At 43.3% G+C, this 22,318-nt stretch overlaps 1 protein-coding gene across 3 annotated transcripts; it reads right to left on the bottom strand.

The window, feature by feature from the left end:
- Positions 1–917: 917 nt before the first annotated feature.
- On the bottom strand, positions 918–21,165 carry fli1rs (Fli-1 proto-oncogene, ETS transcription factor-related sequence). 3 transcript variants are annotated; one of them, XM_072393522.1, is made up of 10 exons: positions 20,948–21,165; positions 12,563–12,768; positions 10,845–11,014; positions 7,393–7,596; positions 6,585–6,671; positions 5,217–5,288; positions 4,991–5,053; positions 2,576–2,623; positions 2,259–2,345; positions 918–1,902 (listed from the first exon to the last, which is right to left on the bottom strand). In XM_072393522.1, exons 1-10 carry the CDS (start codon positions 20,963–20,965, stop codon positions 1,379–1,381), a joined length of 1,479 nt encoding a protein of 492 aa, XP_072249623.1. In that variant the 5' UTR covers positions 20,966–21,165; the 3' UTR covers positions 918–1,378. The 3 variants fall into 3 exon arrangements, with proteins under 3 accessions (XP_072249623.1, XP_072249624.1, XP_072249625.1); XM_072393523.1 differs by lacking the exon at positions 20,948–21,165 and adding an exon at positions 20,448–20,900; XM_072393524.1 differs by lacking the exon at positions 2,259–2,345.
- Positions 21,166–22,318: the final 1,153 nt, after the last annotated feature.

Raw genomic sequence — 22,318 nt, 5'->3', positions numbered from 1 at the left:
ATCCAGCTGTATTTAAGCTACTTTCACGGTGATTCTGTCACATGAGGCTGTGGTTATAAAATAAGATTTTATTAGAGCAGAGCGACAGTCTGGAATTGCTCAAAGTGACCACAAGATGGCGCATAGTCTTAATGAGCAGAGTTTCAGCCCCAGCTTCTAACACGTTTAGCCGTCTGATAAAAGAAACTGAGAAATATGTTAATGAGAGCAGCTTTTCTTGGAATTCGTCTGTGAAATGCACTTAAATCTACTGTTTTTACAAAAAGGTAAGCCCCACCGAGTGTGAGCACACTGGCGTGATTGCATTCTTTGTCTGGATGTGCTCGTCCGTTTTGAGAAGCTCAGTTTTGTACGATTTCACGTGTTCAGATGCATTTAAATCCGGTTTGGTCAGACTTTTTAGGGTTATTCAAAGTGTTTTCTGGGTCTATATCTATCTAATACGATATTTAGGGGCACACTTTTTGTTTTCCAGCAAAAACAGAGTCTTATTTCACTGTGCTCAATATGCAGCTGCAGCCAGCAGGTGCTAAGATGGTTTCCTATCATTCAACACACTGAATGGTATTAAGTGGGTATCACGTGTGACTTGGTTTCCATTAGAGGTAGTGACAGGTGGCTTTTGTTTGACCTATTTTTTTCAGTCTTGTTGTAACTGTCTGACTCTCTGTGATTGGTCGGCTCCACTAGTCTGAGCAGAAGCACCAATCCACCACAGCTCTGCTCAAATTTAAAAAGTCAAAAAGCAGTTTTATGTGCCTCTGAGTGTTGGATGAGTCGTGTTTTTAAAAGGTAAATCATATGAAACACTTAAACATCAAATACCACGAACATCCAGACATCAATCCTCAAGAAAGAACGTATATTTCCTCAGTTTGTGCTGCATTATGTGGTCAAACAAAAAGATGGAAGCTTAATTTTTACCTTTAGATAATGCGTAAATGTTTATTGTTACATGAAAACCATTCTGTACAATTTGTTTTACAAAAAGTCAGGTCTCTAAATGTGATAACTGCAGTTTCACCCTGTGAGGACCTAAAGAACACTGCTACTACTTCTTTTTTCTTTTTTTTTTTTTTTTTTAACGGCTACTATCAAACAAAGTACTTACAAATGCAGTGAAAAATCTTAACTTGCATAACCATTAATACAGTGTGCCGCGGGTATATCCATAAAACCTTTGGAGGAGTACAACCATCACGTTTTGTCCATTGTTGAGAAGGAATGTGCCACAGAAAACACCGAAATGTCTTTTACAAAATGGACATTAGCGTCATATCACCTTCTTTTCAGACAGGGTTCGGCTCAGGTGCCCTGGGTGGGAGCACACTTGGGTTTCTCTCCTGTGGGGTCCTGTTCAGGTGTGACACTGACGTCCTCAGTAGTACGAGCTCAGGTGGGAGTGAGAAGCAGGATGTCTGGTCATGGGTGACCCAGGATAGATGGGGCTGTTGGGTGAGTTCCAGTATGTTGTCGGAGGGCCGAAAAAGTTGCCTGGGGAGACGGGCATAGGCGCAGGATGGCCCCCCATGAAGTTCATTTTGGGCTGGTGGCTGTGGTAGGGCTGGACGTAAGACATCTCAGTCTGGTACTTAACAATCCCCCCCTCCGCTGCGTGGTTCTGATGCGCCTGCGAGATGCCCTGGAAGTCAAATTTGTAGGCATAGCGCTTGCCATGCACCTTGGTCATGATGTTCTTGTCATAGTAGTAGCGCAGAGCACGACTGAGCTTGTCATAGTTCATGTTGGGCTTGCTCTTGCGCTCGCCCCAGCGCTTGGCCACCTCATCCGGGTCGGTCATCTTGAACTCGCCGTTGGTGCCCTCCCAGGTGATGATGCCAGCGTTGTTGCTGTCGGCCAGGAGCTCCAGCAGGAACTGCCACAGCTGGATCTGCCCCGAGCCTGCGAGGAAACGTGAAGCGTTAACGAATCGAGTGCCGACCCGGACTGTTTTCTGCACAAATCAGCATGGTTGCCATGGTTGCATGAACGCCTTGTCTAAACTTCTTGTAAAATGGCGTCATTTGCGTGTAATAATCTGCATGTAACATCTGAGCACTTTAAGATTATCATTTAAAATGTCAATAAATGAAACGACTCCTGCTAGCAGCAGCTACTCAGGACCCGAGTAGGGCCTTGGTTTTCCTGTGGCTGTAGCTTCAACAGAACACGGCAGGTCAAGTATTCGTTTTACACCAAATGTGACCTTTTCACTGTGTGGCTTGGAAGAGGAGACGGACATTGGGGCAGAAACCTACCCACAGGCCTGTGAGCGCTGGGGTCAGGGAGCTTGTATGGACTTTGTTTGCCTGTTCGGTTCTTGGATGAGCTGAGGGCTTGGCCTTCTGTGAGGAAACAGCAGGGCAAACAGTCATTTTGGTGAGACGGAAGCCAGATTTCGTCTCGTGTAAGCATGATGCACGGCTGCTGACACAAGTGTTGCCTGAGATTCACTCCCTTTTGGAAGGTAAGTCTGTGCGTTTGCCAGCCCTTTCTGGCTTTTCTCTCATGGTGCCAAAGCAGACAGTGTAAAGGCCTCATTTGTGTCGTCTGTCTTTTCGGTTTAGACTCTTACCTGGATTGGCTAGTCGGCTGCTAATTGGCCCCAAAGTCTGATACGGGTCTGTAGAGAAGAACAAAAACAGGATCTCATTTTATTTTTGCCAAGATTAACCCTTTAATTCATCTTAAGTCTTCATTCTGTATCGGTTGCTGCACAACTTGGTTCAGCCATTTGTGTGGAATGAAGGAATTGGATCAGTTAAAATGCGTTGGATGAAATAACCAAGTCAGATAAAATGAGGATTTTATGAGACGTGACATCAAAAGAAAAATCTGCTCTTCTGCATTTTAATTCAACTTTCTGTTGCCCCCGGAGACAGAAAACTTTATATAATCTGCACAAACTGTCACTGTGTCCCACGTGGTGGCAGAGAAAGTTCTGTTGGCTGATCAATGAACATATGAGTAATTTTGGTTTCCAGAAATGTAAAATGGCTGTAAAATGCTTGGGAGACTGAACTGTTAACCATACGATAAATATAAAGACGGATTAAATGTCTACACTTCGTTCCTCTGAGCTGAACAGAATCCGGATATGACTGAAATGGGTTGCATTAGTGATGCCATTTGCAAACTATGAATGTTCAGTGGGTGGAGATGTGGTACAGAGGCTCCTCCTACTGCCCCACCCATGCAAACGCGCTGGATGTGGCCCTTCTGCAGCCCTTCTGCGGCCCTTCTGTGGCCCTTCTGCAGCCCTTCTGCGGCCCTTCTGCGGCCCTTCTACGGCCCTTCTGCGGCCCTTCTGCGGCCCTTCTGTGGCCCTTCTGCGGCCCTTCTGCAGCCCTTCTGCGGCCCTTCTGCGGCCCTTCTGCGGCCCTTCTGCAGCCCTTCTGCGGCCCTTCTGCGGCCCTTCTGCAGCCCTTCTGCGGCCCTTCTGTGAGTGGTAGTTGTGCAGCTGTTAGGTTCCGCCTCCTGTTCACACTTCAGCCCTTTCCCCACTGGTCAAAACCCCATCAGTCTGGTTTTTGAGTGCAGGAATGTGTTGAATATGCATTTAGTTCTACATCCCATAACTCTGCGGTAGTTGTGGCTGTTTTTGGCTCCGGCTCCAATCTGCATTGACTGTAACGCAGCACTTGGGTGCTCTTTGTTCATTTTTAACGTGGACACAGCTCACTTTTATGAACTATACCATCTCGTTTTGGGGCTCTAAAACAGCTCATGGGCAGTAAGAGTGTGGAGCGGTGGATTTAGGCACCTAACAGCTGTTGGCCCACTCCCAGTTCCCCTATGAGGTGCTAATTTTGTCAGGTGAACCCATTTTTAAAACATTACTTTGGAGTAAAACAGAATTGGATACCAAACCTCCCAAATTACAACCGCACTCAGTGGAGTTGCAGATGACCTCGATGCCTGACTCGACCTGTTTGTCCATCTTTACTCGATCTGCTCCACAGATCTCAGCTGACATCAGACTCTCTGTGCATAAACCTGTACATCGGCTGAAAAAGCTGTCGTCATGGTTGCATTCACACCTTTTATTTAGAGCTGTTCACACTACTGGACTGAGCTTGATAAGCATGGTTTCAGCGTCTGATAATAGCACCACGGTGCTGATAGATAACAGTAAGTCTGCCCGTCTTTAACCAACACTGACAGACGTATCACTCCTGTTCTTAACTCCCTTCATTGGCTTCCTGTCCTTTATAGAATTGATTTTAAAGTTTTAATGTTTGGTTTTAAAGCTCCTAACGGCCTCACCCCATCGTATTTATCTGAGCTTATAACTGTAACCCTGGCAGAGCTCTGAGGTCAACAACTTTTTCTGGAAGTGTTCAGGTCCAAATACAAACCCTGGGGTGACCGAGCCTTTTCTGCTGCTGCCCCCAGGCTCTGGAATAAGCCCCCCCCCCCCCGAGATGTGTCTTATTTCTGACCTGGGCCTCTTTAAATCAGGGCTAAAAACATATTTATTTCAGATGGCTTTTAATACCCAGTAGTATGGTGACACTTTTATATTATCTTACTCAATTTTGCTGTATTTTATTGCGTTTACAGTTATTTTATTGTTTTGTACTTATTCTTTTCTTTATTTATCATCTGCTTAAAGCACTTTGGTTACACCGAAATGGATTGTTGTAAAGGGCTGTATAAATCTTTATCTTTTTATCTTTAGTCTGCTCCATTTTTGTGTCTGTGGTTGGGATTCATCCCTTATCAATCTGATATTCGTGCTTTTTGGAACTTTTACTTTAATGTCTCCTGCTATATATATACTGGTAGAGTTCAGGCATCTCATGAACTCACAGTAACTACATCATGGAGACCAGGTAATCACTTCGTCTGATTCATTTTGAACTCATTGTGTGTTTTGGAAGATGAAGAGACTCTTAACTAGAACTCCCAGGGCAGTGCTTACGTGCACAGTGCGAGTTTCTGAACTCACAGCTCGGGTATGAATACTTCTTTCAACTTTTAATGATACCTTGCACGATTCTCGGCGCTGGCTCCGTAACCCTTGTGCTGTGTTGGTGTTCGATTGAAGAACCTGCAAATAAAGAAGCAAATAACTTGTGTGAAATTGTTTGATCTTCAGCTGTAACGTAGATGTGAAATCAAAGTGGACTTCTATGCAAAACCAGGCGGTGTTCATGCATGAAGAATCCATCACGATTATCGGTTTCATATCTTCATTGGTTTTGTCGTCCTACCTTTAGGCACTGCGGTAGTCATGGTGTTTGCAGGCCAGCTGTTCCTGCGGCTGATCTCGTCAAAACCGCTCTCTGCACAAAAGAAAAGGATGAAATAGCAGAAATACTCTTTGAAGTGGACAGTGACAGAGGTCTGCTAAAGAAGGAAGGAAGGAGGCAAACCAACAAGCTCAGACTCTGGAGGTCTGAAGATGACCTGCAGTTTCTTGGGTGAGCATTCTTTTGTTCAGGCCACCACTGTCTCCACAAGATTGTGAATGGTGCCCCAGGAGCAGGACCCAGACCCACGTTTCCTTTGCCGGTGCAGCTGTTTCCTGTCTGAAACTGGCTGTTGAGTTTTGGACTCATCAGTTTTGTCAACAGAGGTTCATGTTGTGCCAAGCAGCCTTTCAGACTTTTAGAAGAGTGTAACGTGGTTCTGAAACTTAACACGTTATTTTTATATCCTTAAATCATTCGAGTGGCTCCTCCTCGCTCTTTTGTGGCCCTGAACTGAGAGTGTTGATTCGTGCATGACTCACAGGAAGTGGTGGCAGTTAAACGTGAAACGCAGAAAAAAAGGTGTTGCTTTGAGAAAGGCTTTTTTCATGATTATGAAGGATGTCTAAAGTCTAAAGTTATGGATGGAAAGATTTAAGTAAAGGTGCAGGATTGAGAAAAGGAGAGAAATGATATAAATCTTTGTAGCACTTTATGATGCAGGTTGTGTGTTTACTGCTGATCTTTTCTGAACTAAACCAAAGGAGGTGCTTCTACAGTTGGTTTGATTAAGAGATCACACACTTTTCATGCTAGTTCAACCTTTTACAACCTATTGTTTAAGTTTTCAGGGTGCGTGTGAAACCTTAATCTGAATATTAATCACTAACCGCAGCTGTTAAAAGAAAAAAGAAGCCATTTACAGGAATTTTACAGTATCCTCTTTGATGCGTGTGTCGTAGTGTTTTGAGTAAGCTTCCAGCGCCACAGAGGTTAGGTTTTTAGGGTGAAGTTAAAATGTTTAAATGCATACAATGATTCATTCTACAGAAAAGAAGGAAGTGTATCATTCGAACTGCTCATTGCAGGTGTGCTTATCTTTTTAAAGTGTTTCTTATTGTGACTGAACCTCTCCTGGACGGAAACTCAAAGACTTGCTTTGATCAGATTTGATCAATGATGAAGACGAGTGAGCAACGATGCAGTTTTTTGGTTTAAGGGTTGCTCTAATTGGAGGCTGAACCTTGCTCCCACATAAAGACAAAAAGCAACAATAAAGCAACATGTCCACACGCACGAGCCTTTTTCTCTTTTTCTCTTTTCTCGCTTTGCTAACTTTCCCAGGACAGCCTCACTCTGAGTTGCTGGTGGTCTGAGTGGGAATCTCACCTGCTTTCACCTGTAGCCGGGGCTGTGGTGGTGGAGGTGGTGGTGTGTTGTTGGTGGGAGTTGTGGGGTAGGAGAATGTGGGGCTACCTGAAACAAAGGAAGGTTGTATCAGAAGTTCAACCGGGTGGAATGAAATGCTATGAAGAACACTTGGAAGGTGTTGGCTGTGCTGCAGCTTTAACACAGGCTCGGGTTGCTCTCTTCCACCTGGATGGATGCAGGAACATACCGTATTTATACTATATTTGTAGGTATGTCTGACTAAAACAGATGGAAATAAGCCTGAGCGGGGGTCCGCAGTCTCTGACTCAGCCGCCTCATTTTGTAATGTTACATTGAAAAGCAACCAGAATAGGCCTGCAGTGATTTGCAGAAGCCAAACTGCTGCCTCTTCAGTCACACACATTAAAAACCCATTAGGTAATGCAGCAAAGATCCAAAATCATGATGACGTGCGAGATTTATGCAGGAAGCATCCGTTAGAAAAGCAGAACTAGAGTCACAACACTTTCTGAAGACCAGAAAGTTGGTGAGCAGCAGTTGGTCTTGAGCCTCTCGTGAGGTCATGGTGGTGAAAACACAAAGTCCTCACATTGTGACATGTTTCTGTTTTGTTTCAATCGATTTTAAATTCTCCCTCAGAGCTGCGATTAATTCATTAAGAACAAAAAAGAGTGAACCAAGTGCAGCTTCAGCTGTTTGTCAGAACAACAGCAACCTTTTGAACCTCGCTGACAACCACCAGACGACCAAAGCGAACAATGTTATCAGCTGCAGGGAGATATCTCAGAGGTGGGCGGAGCCTTACTCTGCCGGAGGTAACTGAGGTGCGAGAGCAGGATGTCGGCGTTGTAGGCCGACGTGAGCCGCATCATGTCGTCTTTGGTCATCTTGCACAGGGCCTTGCCGTCCAATGCTTGGAAGAGCATGACGTCCACCTCCTCCAGGACGTACTCCTTGATGGCCCAGTCCAGCCACTGCCGCACGTGGTCCTGGGTCCAGACCTCGGGATCTGGAAACAGTGGGAACAAATCATTTCAGAGCGTGCTCAAACTGCTTTTCACGCTTTAAAAGAAGCTCCGAACAAAAGGTTGAAGAGTTTTTATGATGTTGAGCTGATCTGCAGAAGAAGGGATTTCCTGTGCAGATTTTTAAAGAAACCGTTACGTTCAGAGTTTGAAAGTTTATCTGAGCCGATCTTACATCTGAGACCAGGAAGTGCAAACCGGCTGAGCAGAAGCCCCCAGCACTCAGTGAAAATGAAGCATTTCAAGTTGAATGTGCATTTCTGAGGGGAATCTTTTAAGTAAGGCTTAATTTTCTTGGCTGAAAACATGACATAGGAAGTTGAAACACGATTTGTTTGGATGACATCAAAGTGCTGAATAACGCCGGAAACGACTCGGTGACACTGAAAAGGTGGTCGGGGGGGTATTACCACTCTGTGAAAGCACAGAACCTGTTCCTCGGTTAGATGTGTGCGCTGCTCGTAAAATAATTGATTTTAATCAGGAAAAGTCTCAGCTTCATGATTAAAACACGTCCATTAGCCTGTATCCAGCTGACGACAAGAACACATTTTACTGCAGTTTATTTTCATTTATTCCAGGTAAAAAGTGTTTAAATGGACAGTTAACCAATAAAACACTGCAGGTGGGCACATTATGGGATGGAAACGGTCAATGAATCACCCACCTGCTCGCTTCCATGCACTGCCCTTTATGTTCCTCCTTAAAACTTCCCTCTTTGTTTTAGCCTCTTGGTAATATCCGGTGTTTATCATTTAATATATTTCTAAGAAGATTTATCTGACATCATTCACCTTATTCCCTCTTATACATTATATTCCCTCACCTTATTCCCTCTTATACATCATATTCCCTCACCTTATACACTCTCCTAGTGTGATTGGGATCATTAAACCGGTACATAACCTTATCAGCACACCGTTGCCACGGTTTCCAGCTCCAGAAGGATGCAGATGCTGGTTTCTGTTTTAACACAGATATGTGTTTGTAAAATGATGTTCTGTCAGCTGACATTTTGGTTATATTTATGAGAATTCACAAATCAGAAAGAAAAAAGATCTGCATGGTCTGGAAAAAAAACTAATTTAGAAGCAAAATAAAAGTGAATCAAACATCGATTTTTGGCTTATTTTCCTTTCGGTACCCAAAATGTTCGTCTGAGAATGCTCTCTTCAGCTTGATTTTATTTTGAAATAAATTGCATTTCAGGCCTGCAACTCGTTCAGTTTAGGGTTCATTATGGTTGTCATGGTTACGTATGGTATGATTCAATACAGCAGCAGCTCCCATTAAAGAGTCTCTGAGCAGCAAAGATGTTCAGAGGAGCTCCAGTTTGTCCTCAAATGTGTTTTAAATAATGTTCCTCAGAGAAAGACTGGAAGGGATCTGCATATTTCTGCCTCTACAGAGCAGAATATCATTAACATATTCAAGGAATCTGGAGGAGTTTCAGTGTAAAGGACGAGGGAGCAAGCCTAAGCTGGACATCTTATGCTAACCTCGTCCACTTCTCTGGGCTCGGAGGCGTCTGGGATGGACCGTCACACGGTGGAAACGTGTGCTGTGGTCAGACCCATCAGTATTCCACATCTTTGTTGGAAGAAATGGAGCAAAGAGCAAAAGCAGCATCCAGCCTGCTGTCAGCAGCCAGTCCCTGCAGCCAGGCTCTGTGATGGTATGGGGTTGGATCAGGGGGCAAAGCTCATTTCCACTTCTGTGATGGCAGCATTAATGCAGAAAAGCTCACTGAGATTTTACAGCAACATATGCTGCCTTCAAGGCCACATCTTTTCCTGGGACGTCCCAGCATTGTTCAAGCAGACCATGGAAAACCACATTCTGCCACATTCCAGAGGCCTGGCTGAGGAAGAAGAGGTACGGGTGCTGGACTGGCTGCCTGCAGTCCTGACCTGTCCCCAGCAGAGAAACAACCACCCCCCAGCACTGCTGCACACCTTAAGACCTGTTTAAGGAGGAATGGGACAAAATAACAGCTGGAACTCTGCATCACCTGGTTTCCTCAGAGTCAGAACGGCTTTAAAGTGTTGGCAGAAGGAAACAAAGTGGGAAAAGATTCACTGTTTTCCCACGTTTTTTGATCCAGTAAATCTGATCTGATTCAAGTCGCTCATTTCCAGAAGCAAACAATGTGTGTGTGCTGTGAACGATGGTCACCACACCCTCAGGTCCTGATTGTTTTAGTAACACATGCTGCTCTGATGCAACTTCCGGGTATTATTAAGCAGAAAAACCCTGCTGATGACTCACTGATTAATCTGGTTGGAATTTACGTGAATTTTAACTTGTCCGTGACACTCGTCTGAGACCACAAACATCCAGCCTCAAAGGGTTCCCTCAGAGGGGATTCTGGGAGTTCTGGAGGATGCGTTGTTGTTTATTTCGGTGATTCACAGGGAGGGTGAAGGAGGATTAAAACTCCACAGTGATGACACACTGGTGTCTTAGTATCCAGCCGTCATCTGGGATTTTCCTCTTTTCATCACCTGAACCTTGAAGGAAAATCTTTACCTTAAATGACTTTGTGGTTGTGCCACAGTTTATCCTTTGGATGTAAAGGATGTAAATCTTTTAAAATGGGTGACGAACATACAGTTTTTGCTGCTGTTTTTTTCTTTTTTTTACCGGATGATGAGTAAATGTTGTTTTTGGGGGGTTCTTTCTGTCTCTGGGTTCATACATGAGCACATTAGCATTGATTTATGGCAGCTGGGTGGTGAGATTGACTCACCGACAGGATAAATGTCAACGCTGTGACCTTTAAGCACAACCATTGAAGCTCTAAATTGTTTTACGATGGTCTATCTATGAGATTTGCTGGCGATAACAAAAATGTATCTTTCGGAGCCTGAAGAATATCAACAGCAGCAGGATTTCAGTTGTAGCTCCTGGTTATTTGTCTTTTTCTCAGAATGGGACTGAAAAGGGAAGCAGGGAGGTTTAAAAATGAGACCCTGATCATAGCACATTTGTTCCTCTTTGTTCTCTTTAACGTCACATTTCTCCAGTGTTGAATTTACACTTTAAACTTCACACTTTTTGCACGGCGTTCGTTTTAAACCTTGACCAGGCAGCTGGCTTGTGTTGCTTTGAGAAAGCAGAATTAGAGGCTGTGCCCTCTCTGATTCAGTTGAGTGTTGCACAAGCGCGACGTGTGCCAGCTGTTAGGAAACCGTCTTGTGACGGCGTGGCTCATGTGAGTGAGTGGACTCACCTGCAGGAACGATCACCCTCTTCTCCTCGGTGTTGCTGCTGGGCGGGGAGGTGGTCTGGGGGCTGACGCGAGGCTCGGGGTACGAGGCCTGGTACGGCAGCAGGGCCCCGTCGTTGCTCATGTGTCTGGAGCGTTTGGTGGTGACGCTGCAGTCAACTGGGGACTCACGGCTGGAGCAAACACAGGAAGAGGTTCTACTCAAGGTTTGAGGAATGATTTGAACTTTTAGATGTCTTATAAACATTTAATATTTCCATATTGGTCCATTTAATTTCCGTTCTTTCATTTCAGAAGAGGACTGCATCTCTGACATTACACCAGGTTTGTGCTGGCTGTGAGGACTTTATCTTGTTTATGTTTCTGTTTCTGTATTTATCAGACGCTTTTATCCAAAGCGACTTACAAATGAAGATATAACAAGCTATATAAAGCTAACAATAAACTACACAGAAGATATAACAAGCTATATAAAGCTAACAATAAACTAAATAGAAGATACAACAAGCTACACAAAAAGCTAACAATAAACTACATAGAAGATATAACAAGCTATACAAAAAGCTAACAATAAACTACATAGAAGATATAACAAGCTATATAAAGCTAACAGTAAAATATATAGAAGATATAACAAGCTATATAAAGCTAACAATAAACTACATAGAAGATATAACAAGCTATATAAAAAGCTAACAGTAAACTACATAGAAGATATAACAAGCTACACAAAAAGCTAACAATAAACTACATAGAAGATATAACAAGCTACACAAAAAGCTAACAATAAACTACATAGAAGATATAACAAGCTATATAAAGCTAACAATAAACTACATAGAAGATATAACAAGCTATATAAAGCTAACAGTAAACTACATAGAAGATATAACAAGCTATATAAAGCTAACAGTAAACTACATAGAAGATATAACAAGCTATACAAAAAGCTAACAATAAACTACATAGAAGATATAACAAGCTATACAAAAAGCTAACAGTAAACTACATAGAAGATATAACAAGCTATATAAAGCTAACAGTAAACTACATAGAAGATATAACAAGCTATATAAAGCTAACAGTAAACTACATAGCTACATATCTGTAGCTCAGAGGACTTTAAGCACGTTTCCACTGAACAGGCATGTGAACAGCAGCTTTTTGGGGGGATAGTGTGCATTCTGCTGTAAGATATCAGCTTGTTACTCATAGTTTAATTAGTTTTAAATATTAATACAATAATATGCATTTAACAGCTGGAACTGGTTATTTAATCTTTATTTGAATGCTTTAAATCTTAAATGAGATAAAATAACACATCAATGCTCTTTAGATTTAGATGCCATTAGTTTAAACGTTGAATGTAGTGGATTACATGCTTTCTATTAAAACCTAAACCTGCTATTTGTTGTGGTTGCAGAGTACAAAGTATGATTGTTTTCTGAGTTCCAGCATGAAGTGGGAGAGGACTGACTTCACTCTTTGAAGTGTAGCACTTTAACAGATGTGTGCAGCTTCTGTTGATGGGAAGTCCCTCAGGTGAGGTTTAAAAAAAGAACAAAACCATGAGAATCATTGGCAAAGATAGAAAAAAAAAAACAATAGACCTGGAGCTGCGTTAGCTGAGTGAACAATTCACAAATACTTTTAGGGTGTGGAAAAAGCCAGAGTGTCAAACCGTCCGGGAACCCGTGGCCCCGGCTCCTGTCCTGACTCACCTGGTCCCATTGACGTGTTCGCCTCTCTTCCCAGCACTTTGTGCTGCCGACCCCCCCCACTCCGGCTCCGTGGGCTCTGGACTCTGCTTTGAGGCCTGGCTAAAGCCGCCGGGCGACGTCATCTCAGTTTTCATGTGCATGGCTGGGGCCGGGGTGTAGGGCGACTCGAATATGGGCTGATCCTCGCTCACCACAGACAGCGCTTCCTGTCCAACAGAGACGCAGCGGTCAGTGTGTGCCGTTAATGAGCTGCGTCACAACCTGTGGAAACTCGGCTTGTTCCTGAAACACAGCTGAAGGTTAACCTTGACTGGAAAGATGAACAGACTTTTACCAAACTCGTAGTGGAAGGAAGGATTTTGTCACTTTTCCTTTCAACCTGATCAGATTCTCTTAGTTTAAACAAATCAGTAACTTTTTAATATCTTAAGCATGTTTGCAATGACGACAAAGAGTTTTATCCTCTGTATGGATTCACATTAGAGCACATTTACAGCAGCAGGATGCTGTATGCGGGCTCCAGTCAAAATAAATTACCGTGACAGTGTTTATGGAAATGAAGGAGCAGCTCAAGCATGTGGCTCCGCTTTGTGTTTTAAATAGTTATTAGACAACAATGGAGCTCTGCCTGAGAGGAAAAATACCTCAGGAGAGACTAAACCTTAAAAAAAAGCTATCTGCAGCAGCTTTCATGACCCACGTTTACGCTCTAATGATGTGAAATCTCTACTGATGACATGAACTGATGCAGCTTGCATCGTGAAGTTTTACCAATTCTGACTGATACCAGCCAAGATCTGGTCTTTGACTACAATATGAAAGTGTTTAGCTTATTCTGTCCCGTTTGCTGGAGGTTCAGGCATCTATTTTGGTTCCAATGCATTGATGGGAAGACGATTTAAACACTTAGTTTCACTTCGACTGATGTGTTCGCTGCGCCAAAGGAAGACGCAGCTCGCTTTATCTTTACAGATACTTACTGTTCTGTCTCACATGGAGGCTCAAAAAGTGACGTGGACCAAAAAAAAAACAGTTTTTAACCAGCTGAAAGGCAGCTGCAGCTCAGTTCTGCTGCGTGGGGGGTGGGGACGGTCTGGGCTGCATAATAAACTGAAGTCATCAGACTCTGTGGTCCAGCACAGCCGGCATAATGCAGTGTAACGCCAGCCTATGTTGCTGTTTCCAGGCTTGTCCTGTGGGAGGCGGCAGCAGTTCTGGACCGGTTCTGAAGACATCGTAGCGGCCCACATTAAGATGTCCTGGAAGCTTCAGCTGATGATTTATCTGATAGATTTATACGTTTAAATGTGTCATAACTGTCATTCTTTTGCGTTTATCTTAATTCACTCCAAACTGCAACTGAACGAGTCTAAAGTCTAAATGACTTGACGTTGCTGCCTTCTTCTCGCTGACAGAGGAGACCAAAGTGTGACGTAATCCCGCATTATTATGATTACACTCCTTAAAGCATCATCCAGAAACCTAAAACGAATGTATTCTAATGAGGAAGAAGCTTGAACATGGATAAAAATAGTGTGTTGGCATTAACTACTATCTTTTTGTAACTGAAACCAAGATGTTTTAGTGCCTAAACCTAACCAACAGGTTAGTGGAAATGAAACCTAAAGGGACTGATCTGACACATCTCTGACATCAGGACAGAATATTGAAGAAACTACTAACAGGTTGTTAAAGGTTTCGGATCTTTTCATTATGACTTCACTTCAGTGCTTTTAGTTTAATGCAAATTTTCATTCTTCATAACTCGCTTTTTCATTTCCAAGGAGTTGAACTGTGTTCCTTTTCTTTGCAACTTGTTTTTTCTTTATCAATAAAATGGTTTAATGTACATAGAACATTAAACCATGTTATCTTTGGTGATTTACTGGCATAAATCAGATTTGGATCTATTTGCTTTAAGGATGCCTTAAAGCATCATCCAGAAACCTAAAACGAATGTATTCTAATGAGGAAGAAGCTTGAACATGGATAAAAATAGTGTGTTGGCATTAACTACTATCTTTTTGTAACTGAAACCAAGATGTTTTAGTGCCTAAACCTAACCAACAGGTTAGTGGAAATGAAACCTAAAGGGACTGATCTGACACATCTCTGACATCAGGACAGAATATTGAAGAAACCACTAACAGGTTGTTAAAGGTTTCGGATCTTTTCATTATGACTTCACTTCAGTGCTTTTAGTTTAATGCAAATTTTCATTCTTCATAACTCGCTTTTTCATTTCCAAGGAGTTGAACTGTGTTCCTTTTCTTTGCAACTTGTTTTTTCTTGATCAATAAAATGGTTTAATGTACATAGAACATTAAACCATGTTATCTTTGGTGATTTACTGGCATAAATCAGATTTGGATCTATTTGCTTGAAATATGATGATCAAACAGTTCCAGCAGCAGGTATTTTGAGCTGGTAACATAGTTTTTCTCTCTTCCATGATTCAAACTTAGTCTTCAGTCAGTTGCATTTAAATGCTTCAAATCCAAGACTATTCACTTGTGACTGTTCCGAACTTTAAGTGCAAGTTGAAGGCAACCGAGAGCTACGAGAGGTTATGAAACCACTATGAAAAACACTGAGGAATGGAGTGAAAAATGAACTGCTCACAGGAGACTGTCTAATCTTAAACAACATCGGTAACCTTAACCACAGTTTTTATTTTGTCGTTAGGATTGGGGTTGCAAGGGGGAGGGGTGTGAGCTCAAGGTGGAGTCTAATTGAGATTTAACTCCGTCTTCCTGTGTTCTGCACGGAGACCTCAGAACCACCCTAAGATGGCTCTTTGGTCCAACTGAGGAGGGCAAACGCTGGACCTGTTGTTCTGCGCTGCTCAGCTGAAGGGCGTGCATGTGCGATGCGACCGCTGCAGTCCAAGTGGATGCAATGCGTGTTTGTTTAGAGGAGCTGAGCATTGTCTTTGGACCTTGTACGTCAGTGCCGTGCTTTTTCAGTGGCCTACAGGAAACCTGGCCGCCATGTGCACAGGAACCTTTTGGCACAGGCCAAGGGAGAGGAAATGGTGGGGTGGGGGAGCCCAGTGTTCAAATGTGGGTCATTTTAAAGCTGGAAAACAACCCTAAAGACCTGGGGTCGGGTTGGTTGGACAGAAAGAAGAGCGCAGACTTGATTGAAGTGCCGCCATCACATTGTTCTTTCTTTGTGTTGTTTTCTTTTTTTCGAGCTTTGTGAACCACATCTTAATGCATGGCACACAGTTTGGCATTTCCTCAACGCTGCAGACGAGCTGATTGTCAGCAATGCGTGGGATTTTAGCAGCCTGCTGCTGCTGCTGCGTGGGGCGGCTGCTGAAGCAAGCACAACCTCAAAGTTTTAGTTTAAAGAAAGAGAGGCAGCCTATTGGTTTATATCTGTATCGTCTGCTCATAGTCACTGATCAAGACCAAGCAAAAGTCTTCTTTATATACCACCAGGAACAAAGGAAATGGGTGCAAACATGAATATAAATCAGAATCTGAGGCAGAACCAGAGTTTTATCAGTTCTCAGCAGCTTTAAAGTGAATCTCTGCTCTGAGCTCCTTTATTCTCCAACACAGCCTGAACCCTCTGAGACGAGCTTTCTGTCATTTCTTTAAGGAGTCTTCAGGAATAGTTCTCCAGGCTTCTTGAAGGACATCCCAAAGCTCTTCTTTGGATGTGGGCTGCCTTTTGTTCCGTTCTCTGTCAGATGATCCCACACTGCTTCAATAATGTTGAGGTCCGGGCTCTGGGGAGGATTCATCCCTCCATAAGACCTGTTGCCACTGATTTTCAGTCCACTTCTTGTGTCATTTGGCACAGCTCAGCCTTTTCTCCCTGTTTCCCTTCCTTAAGAACGGCTTCTTGACAGCCACCCTTCCATGGAGACCATTTCTGATGAGGCTTGGGCCAACAGTAGATGGATCAGCTGAAGGTCCAGATGCATCTCTCAGGTCCTGTCAGGTCACAGCTGGATTTTTTCCTCTTTCTTAAGGACATCACTTTCAGATCCTGTTCATCTGCTGTAGATAGTTTTTTAGGCCTGACACTTCTTCTTTTGTCCTCCACTTGTCCAGTTTCCTCAAATGTTTTAAGGACACACTGCACACCATGCTGAGATATGCCAAGTTTTCAGCTAATAGCTCTTTGGGAATCACCTTGTTGCTGCAGAAATCCTATTTTCTGTCTGTCAAACTGTGTTTTCTTTGCTGTTTTTCATAGATGCAGCTAAAGAAATGGGAACAAATGATGTGTCTTTGTGACAAAGTGCCTAAAGATCCAGTTTAAAATGGCTTCTTTGCTAAGTTGTCTGTTCTGTGGAGACAAATGGAGAAAATGTCCAAAGAAAAACCCTGAAAGACCTTCAGAAAGCTGGAGAACTATTGATAAGGGGGGCTGATCGGGACTTATACAAAATGCTCTACATAGAATGTTAAATTACAGCTTTAAATGCTTCTATAAGCTTTTTTTTATGTCTCTGAAACTAACCCAAATGTAAAGCAGCTTCGAGCACAGATGAGACGGTTTCTACCTCACAACCTGAGATTATTATGCCAGTTTATGTAAAGCAATCTGACTTCATGCAGCCAGAAACTGACACAGATGCAGGTGAGACCTGCAGTGTGACATATGAAATAAGTGGGGTCTCCTTTTAATGTGGCCTGAAAGCTCTTCTGTGTCATAAGTCATTACAAAGGAGTAGCTTCTGATGTTCAGCCTCCATCTTTTTTAGTGCATCATTCGCCTTTATGTTTATCCGCAGTGATAAGAGAAAGTATTACTAATGTGTCTGATGAGATTAAACCGTTTTAAGGAGTGAAAACGTTTTTTTAGGAGCTTTAATGAAACGTAGGTTGTATTTTTCGGATGACTGAAATCTAACTTGAACTAAAGGCTGAAGTATTTGGACATATAAAGGCAGAAATGCTGCTTCTTCAGGTGAAACGCTGTGGACTGACGCGGTCCTGCTCTCTTCTGGCTGTTGTCGTCGTGTCGATCCCCCCCCTCACACCCTGCTTTGCGCCTTTACTCTGTGCAGAAGTGAAACAGCCGCTGAAGGCGGGATAACGCAGGCTGCTGACACCAGATTCTCATCACAATGCGTTCCACTGACTTCTTGCTAAAGATTTTTTTTTTTCGGCTCCCAACATTCAAACTGATACTATCGTGACTTGCAGTTGCTCGTTTTTGTTCACTCTTTGGCACAGAGAGACAAACTCGTGCACAAACACGCACTCCTGCTCTGTCTTTATCTCCTTCTTACGCTCTCTGCGTCTTCTCTGCACACTGATACAAATATACCAAAATGTGGCCTGACCACCAATGCCACAGCTGACTTCCTGTTCTGCGCTCCAGCCTGTTGCTCGGTGACACGAAACAGCTTTTAAAAACATGACCTTCTTGAAGCCGGTGCTGCTGGTGTCCTACAATGCTCGCCAGTGGTGCTCGCTGACGCCGTGGACGCTTTTCACCTGCTGTGAACGCACGCACGCGTGGAAACTTTTGACATGGCTCTGCGGGTTGCATCATGCAGTCTTGCCCAAACCAACAGTTCAGAGCCGGTTTACTTCATTCCTCGTTGCAGAGTAACACCTTAGATTAGCAGTTTAACCATGTTTGACTCGCTGATACTCGTTTTAACATCTCCAGCTACATCACCTTTTTTAAATCTACACCGAGTAGCAGAAAGGATATTACACCACAGCCCTGAATCAGATAAAATGAAGTAATAGTCAGCCTGTGATCACAAATAAAGTGGGGGTGGGGGGGGTTTGGCTGTGATACTTTTAATTCATGCTCAGTATTTTATGCCTTTTGTTCACTTCTGCAACCATTTATCTTTTATTTAACTGATTAATCTGCTGAAGCTTTTGGTTTGTAAAACTAAAAGCGATGAAATATTTCCATGTGAGACACCAGGAGCAGTCAGGCCTCACAGTTGGGGAGGTGGAGCCGTCGAACATTTGCTTTTTTTCACCTGAGAAATGAAATAATTTCCATTTCCAGCCGATGTTGGATCAGGAAATAGTCTCAACTCTCCGGCTGACCTGCTGTTTAATGGTGAACCAAACAAACTTCGTCATTATTATCGTTGCTTTGATCTTTTTAGGCCTACACCGTTTGATTTGATAGAATTACTGGTTATATTTCTGCTTTTCTGTCTCAAAATGGGTCTAAATAAAGCGAAATAAAGTGAAATAAAATGATTTCTGGTCGATGTTGTCACAATGGAACCGGAAGTCACTGTTTTATTTAAAGCAGCTAGAAGTCAAAAACAAGGTACTTCCTTAAGCTGGAACCAAGTGAGGTTTTACTGAACCACATTTGTATCCACCGTCAGATTTGGAGACCCGCTTTAGGGCAGGGTCGCGTGCTCGTTCCGTCTTATTTTTCAGTTCAACACATTGAAGCCTGGCAAATAATTCAAACTAATTAAATTTAATTTTATCCGACCCGAAACGTATTTTTATCTCGGTTTTTGTTGTGTTTCTTCGTGAGTTTTAATGAGAAACTTTATTTGATGATTTGTGGGTTTCCTCGTGCGTTCCTCGTCGTGTATTTCTAGAAACTGAAAGCGTGTTTTTGCTGAGCTCCTGTTTACAAATGAGATTTGGGGAATTGATACTTTTTTCTGTGAAATGATCTTGCTCATCACAGCTCTTGTTGGGAGACATTAAACTGGGCTCCGGCTCCCAGGCTGAGGTGTATCTGGGCCTCAGACGGAGTTGTGCAAAGCGCAGCGCTTCGTGCACGCCGAGTCTGAGGCAAGTGGCAGAAAGGAGAAGTAAAAGTTAAGGCAAGCTGATTCTGCAAAGGCTCGAGCAGCTGCGCTTTCTGCTGCAAAAACAACGGTGCGGTTTTCACAGTTTGGAGCCTGGCAGCACGCGGGCCCCTGTAGGCCGCGCGCGCGCTCCGGACCCGCTGCCTCTGCAGCTTCAAGCCCCAGTGAGCGCGCAGCGTGGACGTGAAACAATGCCAGGCCCCAGTCTGTCCACTGCGTCTCTCTCTGGTGGGGCTTTGTTGGCTTTTTGTCGGGTCCAGGCAGCGGAAATGTGTGCGGAAAGTCTGAGGTTTGAGACAGGAAGCCTGCTGAGCTCAGATAACGACACCTGACAAGTGCTCCCGTTAGCAGCTATAAATTATTCTTAAAATAACCTCAAACACAATTTCCAGCACAAACCCAAGAGAACGATCATCCCGTTAAATGATAATTATGTTTCATGAGAAAACAGTTCCACAGCAGCAGCAGCAGGCGAACTAACGCGGGACGAAACGTTTGAAAATGTTTATTCCATTGTTCAAAATGTCCTCAGTCTCAGCTCCACTGATCCCGCACTGCCCTTCAGTGAGGCCACTCACTGCGTTTAATGTCAGAAGGGAAATAAAGTAACTGAAAAATGGACCAGAACGCATAAAACCGTCGGAAAAAACAGAAATGAGTCGATTCTGATGGTTAGTTCCTGAATCCGCGGAGCCTTTTATTAATGTCGATATTTAGTGTTTTTAAAAAATCTATCAAACATTAATTCTGCATCAAATATCACCAAACTCGTTGAAATGACGAGTTTTAAACTAATTAAAAGCGTTAATTATTATTCTGGTTCGAAAATGGGCAGAAGACAGACCTAAAAAATGTGATTTTTCTTCTTTTTTTTTTTAAATTAAAAAAGGTTTGAGGCCTTGTGTTGCATTTAAGTTTAAACCAGCTCGTACATGCGTGCGCGGTCGGAATAAAACACTTGTGTTGCGCAACAAGCAGATTTGACCGTTAATTTCACTAAAATGTTTCTCAGTTTGGAGCTCCGCCACACAGATAAAACCCAGAAAAAAAAAGTTTGCGGCGTTGTGCTCGGCGAGATGAAGAACAGGTGTAACAGTATGAAATGTGAAATACCCGTCATCTGCTGGAAATGGATCCTCCTGCTCCACTTCGATCCATGGCGCCTTCAGGTACACCTGCATCGCGCGCATCAATAAAGTCCCGCATCCCTTCATTAACTCACTTTCCGCCACAGAGACGAAACTGTTAGTCAACCAGTTTAATGGTGAGTAATTTTACTCTCCATGTCTGACGTGACTCCGTGGATTGTGCTCTTCGAGCTGAATTAAACGCATGAATCGGTAAAAAACCCGAAACGCTCGGAAATCCCTGTTTTTACGCGTGAAGCGGGCCACCAATTAGTTTTTATCTGAGTGTAAAGATGTAGTGGTTAGTTGTGTTATTATAGAGCCGACATACAACCACGAACGGGAAGGAAGAGGAAATTTTGTACAAGAAGGAAAGAGTGGGGAGCTCGCATCACCGCCTTGACTCTCTCACTGAGCAGACTCAGGCTGGTGTGGGTGGCCGCCTGTCATCTCCACCGCCGCCTTAAAAACAAACCAAACTCTTACCTTTATCGAACAGTCCATTGCAGCAGCCTCGCGCTCTTTGTCATTTATTCGATTTGTGAAAGTTGCAGCTAATTCAGCCCTCTAACCTCCCTTCAATTCATGCAGGCGTGCATTGGCTCGATGGCGCAAACCATTGCAGTTACAATTTTTCGCTCACAGACCATAACCGGATGGCAGGTTTTTTTTCACCCCTCTCTCTCGCTCTCTCTCTCACCCTGTAAATTGGGAAGTGAAGTCACTCTGAGCGCAGAAGCGGCTTGAAACCGACACCTCCCGCACACAAGGAAAAACAAAACACTCCTTCACACTCGCAGCAGGCCCGAACCGCAAGCTGCTCGTTTGAAGCGAGATTTTGGAGCATTTCAGAAAGCAGTTCGCCTTAAAGTTGACCTGAGCTTTGATTGAGCTTCTGTCCAAATGAAAAACACAGTTAAGGACGAACTTTGAGCTTTTAAAAGATTTAACCACCAAGAGATTGTGGGAGTTTATTAAAATGGTTTAGAGGGAACCGAAAAGGGCAGAGACCGTTTCATTGAAGTATAACTCTGATTCTACGTCACGTCACAGCCATTTCCATCTCATGCGCTGCTTCAGTTGTGCTGGTGTCACATCCTGTTATTACACTGATATTGTTTTGTTCTTGGATCCTATAAAATGCAACAAAAACTGTTAGAATATTGAACTCGTGCATAAATTAATTGTTCAGTGTCTTCACAGACCAGTTTCATTCTGTTTAGAAGATGTAAACAAATCTAGAATTTATAGCAGAAAAATTTTTAAAAAGAGACAAAAAAGGAGAAAGTTTATCTGCGTTCTGGGAGATTCCCGATGAGAAACCCGGTTCTCTGGACTCCAGCTCATCTCAGAGGGACAGAAAGACAGTGGACACGTGTTCTGTGGGCAGATGAGTCCACGTTTCAGCTGCTTCTGGGAAAAACTGATGAGAAAGAGCATCCAGCTGTTCTCAGAGGAAGGTTTAAAGCAGCGTCTGTGATGGTCTGGGGCTGCAGCAGAGTCCATGGCATGGAGGGCTTCATCTGGGTGAAGGTACCACTGATGCACAGCTGGATGTTGGAGTTCTGGAGAGACAGATGCTGCCATCAAGGTGGCTGCTGAGCAGCTGGAATCTGGGATTCAGCAGGAATGGACTCAGATTCCTGTGAAAAACTGCAAAAAGTATCCCAGTTACTTTTTTTTTTTTAGTTCGTTTATACTTTAGTTTTCAGGCGGAAACGTCAGATATTCAGTGAAGATGAGGAAAATAATGTATTTGCACCTTTGTCTGTTGAATAAGAGCTCAAACAAGTTCTTAAAATTTCCCATTTTTCCTTAAAATGGAGCGTAAACTGGAGCGGTTCGGAAGTATTTTGT

The sequence above is a fragment of the Leuresthes tenuis genome, unplaced genomic scaffold, assembly GCF_036924035.1.
Source record: "Leuresthes tenuis unplaced genomic scaffold, fLeuTen1.0.hap1 SCAF_10, whole genome shotgun sequence".
NCBI classification, from domain to species: Eukaryota; Metazoa; Chordata; class Actinopteri; order Atheriniformes; family Atherinopsidae; genus Leuresthes; species Leuresthes tenuis.
This window is presented reverse-complemented; position numbering and strand designations above follow the sequence as displayed.

What these genes read in the sequence shown, in the direction of transcription:
- fli1rs (XM_072393522.1), bottom strand. An exon ending in GACTACCGCAGTGCCTAAAG is followed by an intron (nt 5,054 to 5,216) that starts GTAGGACGACAA and finishes CTTTATTTGCAG; the next exon opens with GTTCTTCAATCGAACACCAA. An exon ending in CAGCGCTCACAGGCCTGTGG is followed by an intron (nt 1,903 to 2,258) that starts GTAGGTTTCTGC and finishes GTTTCCTCGCAG; the next exon opens with GCTCGGGGCAGATCCAGCTG.